The sequence below is a fragment of the Nematolebias whitei genome, chromosome 8, assembly GCF_014905685.2.
Source record: "Nematolebias whitei isolate Nwh7 chromosome 8, NemWhi1, whole genome shotgun sequence".
NCBI classification, from domain to species: domain Eukaryota; kingdom Metazoa; phylum Chordata; class Actinopteri; order Cyprinodontiformes; family Rivulidae; genus Nematolebias; species Nematolebias whitei.
In genome coordinates, this window is record NC_056505.1 from 1,685,067 (window position 1) to 1,694,519 (window position 9,453).

Here is a 9,453-nt window from a genome sequence, read left to right on the forward strand (position 1 = left end):
AGACACCCGGCTCCGCAGGCCCTGGACTGACCCGGTTCTGTAGACACTGTGAAGCGTGTCTTCGGAGACGTCGTGACGACGTTCAGCCGAGACGAACACACAAAGTTTTCAGCTGAAAGAACAGAAACGATAAAATAAATAAAAACTTGCTCAGACTGAAAACTAACCCGTCGCCTGTCAATCATGTTCAAAGTCCCGAGTTATTCGTGTGAACCAGACTGTTGTCAGAACCGGGCCGGCAGCTGCTCTGAACCACTCAACCACTCAATAAAAAGGTCCAAAGAAGACGTTCTGTTGAAAGTCACCACCTGATCTGGGTCCTGACTTCATTAAGGTCCAAATGTGGACCACAGACCACCATTTGAGGAACCATAATCCAGGGCTACAACGTTCTCAGATAGAAGCTATTCAGAAGAACCGGGCCCAGACCAGAACCGTCTGTCTGCCGGACTAGAACAAAGGAGCTGAGAGCAGAGGACAAGAGAAGAGCTGAAAGAAGATGAAGGTCCAACCTGAGCGTCGGCCTCTTCGTACGGGTCCACGAACACCGTGGTGCTCACGAGCTGGATGTCCGACTGGAACACAAGAACACGTTTGAAACCAACATCAACCCTGGACCAACAGAACCAGACTCGTTATGCTTTCCTGTTGACAGTCGACAGATTTTAAACTTTAACTTCTTCGGCTGTTTCAATAAATCCAACGAGCTTCTTTTAAATCTTTAACTTGATTTAAAGTTACATTCCTCAGATTTTGTTTCCGTTTGTTGTTTGAAATCTGATTCTCTGACTTTTTCTGCTACTTGTAGCTTCAAGCTAAACGGACTTGTGTCTATACTGGTCCTGTTAGACCTCAGAGAACTTTACTAATGGGCTTTTCAATGTCTGTGAATGTTCCTGTTCAGTGTCCTGAGACAACTTTGTTGGGATTTGGTGCTGTAGAAATAAAAGTAAAATTAAAGTTCTGCATCATCTTTAGATCACATGTTTCTAATGTTAGTGATATTACGCAGGTGGAAGAAGGAGGTTCTAGTAACGTTTTTAATGTGGGGGATAAAAGACATGTCCTGATCAAAAATAACACCAAGATGTTTAACATTAGAGCTGGAGGACAGATTAATGCATCTAAGGAGGGAGAAAGACTGAAACATTCATTTCTAAGGTGCTCAGGTCCAAAAACCAAAACCTCAGTCTTGTCTGTTCAACAGGAGAAAATTAAGGGTCATCCAGGTTTTTATGTCTTTAAGACATGCTTGTAGTCTAAGTAGCTGATTGGATTCATTGGGTTTAATGGACAAATATAACTGTGTGTCATCAGCATAACAATGAACATTTATCTCATGCTGTTTAATAACTTTACCTAATGGAAGCATAAGATATTTGTCCAAGCACTGAGCCCTGAGGAACTCCTTGATTAACTTTGGTGTATGAACAAGATTCATTATTTACATTTACAAACTGGAATCTATTAGATAAATAAGATTTAAACCAATTTAGAGCTGTTCCTGTAATTCCAACATCTTTTTTTTTATTTTATTTTATTTACTCTTTATTTATCCAGGTAGTCTCATTGAGCCACGAGAACTCATTTTCAAGAGAGACCTGTTTAGGGAGCAGATGGTGGGGGGTTAAGCATCTTGCTCAGGGGCCCAGAGTGGGGTCAATGAGGGTGGAGGCAGGTGTGGGTGTTTCGCCTTTTTCACCCACATTTTTTTAATGTAGACGGGACCGGGAGGTGAACCTGCGACTTTCCGATCACAAGTCCAACTTCTAACCTCTGCGCCACCACTCTCCATAATCATATTCATTTAACCTTTATTTAGACATAAGTCACATTGAGCCTCAAAGACTCATTTACAAGTGAGATCTGTTAAGACAGACAAAAATTGGTGAAACTGGACACATGGAGGAATTGGAGGCAAAAAAATTCCTATCAGACTTTCTTCTTGGCTGAGAAGAAAAAACTGATATTAAAAAACACCTCGCACAAACAAGCACATGGTGACATAGACGTTCTGCAGACGGAGGAGATGAGAGTAGTGAGCATGTTCATAGATGCTCTCGAGGTCACTGTAAGAGTTCTGATAAGGATGTAATAATCAGTCAATGTCCTCCGGTGAGATCCATAAACATTCTTGAGGGATGTCGAGGAATGACCAAGAATAACGTCTATAAGAATCCAAGAGTCCTGAAATGATGACAAGTTTATTCAGCTGGTTTCAGCTGGTTATCCAATGGAAATTCTTCAGGGAGGGGGTGGTGAGCATCAGATCACATTTTCTCCAGGTGAATTCGGATAAGATGTCCTTCAAGACCAGCCAAGGGAGCCAAATTTAGATAAACACAGTTGTTTTGGGGACAGGCAGAACTTAATGACATCTACCTTGAGTCTGTGTTGGTCCACTCGGTTCCGAAATGTCCAAAATAACATGGCCACACCGATGGAACGTGACTGAAAATAATCTCCGAGATCTGATCCATTCTGCCCAAAGCATTTGAGTCTGGGTACTCGAGGCACGAACCAAGCGTGATTGGGTCCAAATTTGCTGCCGACGACTTCCTTGATTGTAGATAAAACCAGCACCAGCCGAATCCAAAAAGCAGGAACCAGTTATCGTAAATCCAATTAAATATGTGTCCTTAAAATCCACAGATGGCAGCAGAGATAGACACATCATCAAGTCTTCAAGTCGATGAGATATCCAGCTGCGTGCCAGCAGGACAAATCGGCTCGCCTAAAGTCTGTCTTCTCTTCGAAGAAATGTTGTAAATTGAGTTGAGGGACCAACTGATCAAAACAAGTCCATAATTATGGTTCAGAAGATTTGTAGAGAGGCTCAGAAGCAGTTTCACAGACAGACAGAGGCACAAAGCAAAGCGAAGAGGGAGGGGGTGGGGAGAAGCGTCCGATCTCGGCGAGAGCAAGTGGTCAAGCCTCTGTAATTAAATATTGTGATCAACTGTATCAAATGCAGCACTGAGGTCTAACAGGACCAGTATAGATTAGGGGTTGAACGAGTATATAATTTTTAAACTCGACATTAACATAATAAAACCCAAGTAGAACTCGAGTATTTGATGACGTCATAGATCTCAAGATACAAAAATAAATAAAACCGCAAAAAAAGGTAATTATTTACCAAAAAAAAAGACCAACAAAACATTGGGAGCGTATATTATGCTCCTACCATTTATCAAACTGCAAATAAGTCACAGGAAAAACTAAACTAATAGTTATTATTATTAATCTGCAAACGTGAAGAAACATGCAGCACGTCAAAAACGAAACTTAAACCGAAACTGGTTCTGGTTCGGTGGATTGGACCCGGTGTTACACCATACTCTGTGACCTGCAACAGTGCAACACCGCCCCCTACGGTCATACGGTGGTCACATAATATGACGTCACTACGGATACTCAATGTTACATTTTTAACCTCGATAGTGGTCCTAGCAATCGATGTGTAGATTACTCGAGTACTCTGTTAATGCCCTAGTCTAGACACAAGTCCATTGTCTGAGGCCATGAGAATATCATTAGTGACTTTTACTAGTGCTGTTTCTGTGCTATGATGAGCTCTAAACCCTGACTGAAACTCTTCAGATTATTTCTTTGTAGATGGTCACACAACTGACCTGCAACTATTTTCTCTAGAATTTTTGAGATGAAAGTTAGATTAGATATAGGTCTATAATTGGGTAGGATTTCTGAATCAAGGTTATGTTTCTTAAGTAAAGGTTTAATTACAGCAACCTTAAAGCGCTGTGGTATGTAACTGTTTATTAGAGACAAATTAAGTAGATCCAAAATGTGGACATTAATTAGGGGGAATACCTCTTTAAACAGTCTGGTTGGGATGGGATCTAACAGGCATGTGGATGGTTTGGATGAGGTTATTATTTTTGACAATTCAGAGCTGAACAGGACAAAAACTGTCCAAACATAAATCAGGCTCTAGTGAAATTTAAAGTTGTCTCATCTGACACAGAACCAGAGGTGATAGTAGGAATGTTGGTTTGAATTTTGTCCCTAACTGAAACAATTTTCATTATAAAGAATGTCATGAAGTCGTCACTGCTTATAGTTGTAGGGACACATGAATCAACAGAGATGGGATTTTTCATTAGACTAGTTATGGTACTGAAAAGGAACCTGGGATTATTTTTATTCTCATCAATTAAAGATGAATAATATAAAATTCTAGCTTTACAGAGAGCTTTTTGTACGTTAGCTGGCTGTCTCTCCAGGATAAGTAAGATTCCTCAACATTAGTCGAGTGCCATTTTCTTTCTAGATGCCTGTTTTAAAGTACGTAACTCAAAATTGAACCAAGGAGCTAATCCCCTCTGATTGATTACTTTCTTATTCAGCGGAGCAGCTTTAGTGAAGTTTGGAAAGTAGTTGAAAAATTATCACCCATATTTAGCTACAGCTTAGCTGCTTTTAGCTTTAGCACCTGTTCAGCTGCTGTGTATTTTTAGCAGAAGCATCAGTTTTTGCTCCTAGCTGACATGACCAGCTGGTTTCCACTGGTTCTTGTTCCACTTCCTGGTTCTAAGCCTGACCTGTGTTTGACCCGGGCTCGAGTCTGAACATGGTGATCCTGTCGAGTGTTTGTAACTAAATCCAGCTCACCTTTGGTTTATCCGTCTTGGGATCACAGTCCACACTCTCCATGGCTGTGAGCACCTCAAAGCCACCAACGACCCTACAGGACACAAACAACGCCTGCGTTAGCGCCAACCATGACTTCTGCAAACGTCTGGAGTCCTGCGCTCCTCTGGGAGCAGCAACAACGGCTCCATCCATTACAAACTATCGCTCCTCATCACCCGCCGCCTCCAGCGCCTGCGTGGTGCCCGACAGGAGGAGGCCAGGTGAAGCTGTGTTGGTCAATCTTGCAAACTCGTTGATGTCATGCAGGTAGGAGAGATCTGTCAGAGCTCAAGGTGTGTGCTGGGGATGACTCTCAGGGACTACCACATTAGACACATTCTCCATTTATCTGGGAGTTCCTGTCTGATATTTTGTTTTTGTTTAGGTTAGTTAGCTGTGGCAGGTTACCTACAAGTCAAAGTTCTGACCTTCATCCAATCCAGATGTTGTGGAAGGACCTGAAGCTGCAGTTAATGTGAGGAAACCACCAACATCCAGAGGTGAAGCTGTTCTGTTGTTCTGTACGGAGGAGTGGTCTAAAGGTGAGCAGGACTGATTTTAGTTGTAGTTATTGATTCACTGGGGGGGGGTCACACCAGGTACTGAAAGGTTCACATACTTTTACCACTCAGATATTTAATGTTGGATTATTTTCCTCAATAAACAAATGACCGAGTTGAATGTTTTTGTCTCATTCAACTGGTTTATCTACGTTTAGGACTTGTGTGAAAATCTGATGTTTTAGGTCAGACTGAAGAGAAATAAAAGAGTTCACAAACTTTAAGCACCACTGTACATCTCACAGTTGATCAAGTGCATAAAATACTAATGTGAAGAAAATAATTCATATAAAAAAGAGAAAGGTAAAGGGCAGAAATGTTTTTATTCTATAAAGTGAAGTTCCCACTTTCTAAGAAGTGTGTTTATCTGCACACGTACAGTCTGGATACATGAGTCAGCTTGTTGATGACGTTGAACAACATTTTTTGTAGACGTGCATATCTCACCAGCACTTTGAACAAACATCTCGTGTGAGTACAGCAAGCAGTTTGTGTATTTATTCCACACGCTTGATTTCAAGCGTCACACACACGCACTAGTTCATAATAACTACCACTAACGAGAAGTGCAGGAGAGTGTGGGAAGCCATGCGAGCGAGACGACGTGTGACCGTCAGCTAATGCTAATCTGCTGTAGTGGGAGCTGAGTGTAAAGTACGTGCTGGTAAATGTTGATGAAGTACGTTTAGTAACAAGCTGTGTGTGTTTCAGATGATTCTCCATCAAAATAATGGCAGCACACCTACAGTCTGTTTACGTCCTGCTCTGGAGCGACAGCATTCAATGTGTGAAGAGTGGCTGCTACCTTCCCTGCACTAAACCATCATGGATCATTTCAAATGTTGACCATAAAGATGTGCAGTCGTCCCTCGCTACTTCTCTTATCGCTGATTTTCAAAATAAGAGTGGACATGACACAGTTTTCTGATTGATGGATGAGCCATGAGTTGTTTATTTAAAGTAAATTATTTTAAATGATTCTGCAGCATGTGTGCAGCCCACAAGTGCAGGAGAAGCTCCCTCCTGCAGCTGATCAGCTGATCTCCTTCTCTGCCACGCCCACATTTCTCCTGCTGCAGCTTTGTGAAGGTTAACCCTTTACTGTCCAGATGCACTGATCAACTTTTGTCTTCCAACTTAAAATTCAAAGTATGTCACATGGTAAAAATCATCGTAATCACAAAATATAAAAGTGTTTAAAGTTATTTTTAATTATTTTAGAACTTCTTTGTTCAGTCGTTTCAGCGTCGCTGATCAAGAAGTTTGTGCTCCGTGCTGCAGAGCTGAAGCTGCGTGACATCCTGTGATGTTCTGCTGCACTTCTCTTCTCTACAAGTTAAATGTAAATACTGTAACATTTTAAATACACAATCCATGCAGCATGGATTGTGTATTTAAAATGTTACAGTATTTACATTTAACTTGTTTATTTAAGGAGGGAGATTGGGACGAACAGGTGATGAGTGTGATTGCAGCCTGACACGTCATGACAAACTTTACTGAACTTCAACTGTATCTCTACTTCATGGTTTTTCACTTGTCACAGGTGGGCGTGGTCCCAAACACCTGCGATAAACGAGGGACTACTGTATTAAAAATAACCTGACTTTTGTTATGATGCTTCACTTTTATTATTTACCAAACACTGTGGATGGATGGATGGACGGATGATGGATGGATGGAATAATAATAAAAATGACCTGAAGAGTTAAAATAAATCATTTAAATGTGATGTTTTCAGTCTGAGTCAGCTCTCTCTTTTAAAGACTGACTAGTTGTTTAATTTTGTGACTAAAATAAAATAAACTGTATTTTATGAAGTTTAATAAGGTGGTTGATTTTTCCCTAAGGGTCATGAAAGGTCATAAAGTTAGCGGACAATAAAGGGTTAACCTGGAAGTTTCAGAATGTGTCCAGATTAAACATCATTCCTGTCAGATTATTACGGTCACACAGCCACAGATTGGATCAAATCTGGATTTAGCTCATAATCATGACTTAATCTTGAAACAGGTTTCAGTACAGGGCGAGGATTTACTTTGAAGTTTCTGGTAAATTAAAAAGAATACAGATTATTAAAATGATCAAATTAAACATTATATATATAAATAAATCCTGTTAATGAATTTTTAATAAACTTTTGTTCATTAAATCTCTGATGAAGGAGATTCTACAAAAACATCTATATTTAACATTTGATAGGTTTTTCTTCATCATTTGATGTATTTACACTCATTGTGTCTATTTTTATTGTTTAATTTAGAAATGTGGTTTTGTTTCTTGTTCACATATATTTATTTTATTTTAGCTTTGATTTAAAGTTTAATTCTTGTTTAGTGGTTTGTTCATGCGTGCGTTAGAATAAAGTTGAACTAAAGGCTGAATCTCTTCTTTAAACATGTTGGAGGGAAATATTCCTGACAGATCCAATAACTGTCTTTTTATGATTCTTCAGCTGAGTTAACTTTAACAGATTATTTAATAAAGTCATTAAAGTGAAAACAGGATTTCATGATAAAGCCGGCACCGTTTATTAATTTTTGATGGCGCTCCTAGCTCCGCTGGCAAATGCAGAGGAACGTCTGAGCTGCCGACCCACAGGAGCCCCGGTGTAGCTCGGAGCCAGGGAGATGACGCCCGGCCCCGGCCCCGGCCCGAGGGGGCTGCGAGGCTCCGTTGGAGAGGACTGGGGGGACCGGCGGAGCTCCATCCAGCTCGCTCTGAATTTTGTCGTCGGTCACCAAACATAAAAAACACCTGCACTTCAACGTTGGACCACGGTGGAAGTCCAGCCGCTGCTCCGAGTTCAAGTTATTGCAAATGGTGGATCAGGTTGTTGTGAAAGTTTCTCAGACAGCCAGTGACTCCGCCCCCTGACCAATCAGAGACCGACAGTGTTCTGACGTCATGTTTTGGTGCCAGCTGGGCTCAGTTGGAACCCCAGAGAAAAAGGGACTTTATAAAGGGTCCACGAATAATAACTAGTGGAAAAGCCTTGGAACCGATCCGAGCCGAAAGGAGCAGTGGAAAAGGTGTTGGTTAACTAGTGCACCCTAATGTGCAGAATGAGCAAAGAGAAGCGAGGAAGGAGGGCAACGATGTAAACTTCAACCAAACCTTGATGTGTGTCAGGACTGGTAAATCATCAACACGTCCTTTAAATAGAGGCGTAATAAAACACAGGAAGTTGACGCTTACCTTCCAAACACGCTGTGTTTTCTGTCCAGGTAGGTGCAGGAGCGAAACGTGATGAAGCTGAGACAAAAACAATAAAACCATTACAGCAAAAGTCAGCAGCTGAAATGGATCAGCAGTGAAGGCTGATGAACGAGTTAATGATGCAGCAGGTGCTCTTGATTTTAGCTACTGTTGAGCTCATTTTAGCTCCAAGTTTTCATTTTAATATCAGTTTTGCTACTTTTAGCTTCGTGTTTTGTTCAATTGGAGTCAACGATTCAACGGCTAATTGTCTGCCGACGGCAGTTTGAGACGATGCGCTGAAGGAAGTTCCTTACAACTGAGATTTGTTGGTGTTCGGACCGGAGTTGGCCATGCTGAGAATTCCTCGGCCCGTGTGGGACAGGTTGGGTCGAAACTCGTCTTTGAAAGGTTGTCCCCAGAAAGATTCACCACCTGAGAGCAGAGAAGACAAACGAGTCAACAGGGACGTCTCTCCAAACGTTTCATTCATGTTTATTAAAGACATGGCTCCTCGTCGTGTCAGAGTCAACCCAGGACGGTTATTTCAGTGAGCCTTCAATATTTAATCACACCCGGCCGTGACGTCGCAGCACGACAAACCAGAGCCATTCTTAGCGTTAATGATGGATGAGGAGGGTTTCCAGTCCGACTCGTTCAAACCGAGCGACAGCTTCTGGGAAAACGTTAAAGCTACACGAGACCTTGTTTATAGCCGTTATGAGTGAGAACCTCTGGACCTGCTCACCTCCAACTTTCTGCTTTTACTGAAGCAGACAAGTCAAACACTTTGTTCTTAGTCTGAAGTGGAACACAGGAGGTCTGACACGTTAGAAGCTGTTAAACTCAGAGTCACATTCTTGATGAAAGGATCGTCTGCTATCAGAACAACTCTCACTCAAACAGCAGCTCAGACGATCAGAGAAACAGAGTGGAACTTCAATTTTCAGTTCAGTTCAGTTAAAATAATAATTGAACAGAAACATTCATCAATAAAATAATAATTGAACAGAAACATTCATGTATAAAATAATAATTG

The 9,453-nt window shown here is 41.3% G+C and overlaps 1 protein-coding gene across 1 annotated transcript in view; it reads right to left on the reverse strand.

Moving 5' to 3' along the window:
* The window catches only part of LOC119413755 (RING-type E3 ubiquitin-protein ligase PPIL2), a gene marked incomplete at its 5' end in the record, with an annotated part of 10,341 nt that extends 1,492 nt beyond the window's left edge, over positions 1 to 8,849 (reverse strand). The window contains 4 exon segments of the mRNA XM_037680813.1: positions 513 to 575; positions 4,636 to 4,708; positions 8,415 to 8,471; positions 8,732 to 8,849. Coding sequence (XP_037536741.1) covers positions 513 to 575; positions 4,636 to 4,708; positions 8,415 to 8,471; positions 8,732 to 8,849 — 311 coding nt within the window.
* Between the last annotated feature and the right edge of the window lie 604 nt (positions 8,850 to 9,453).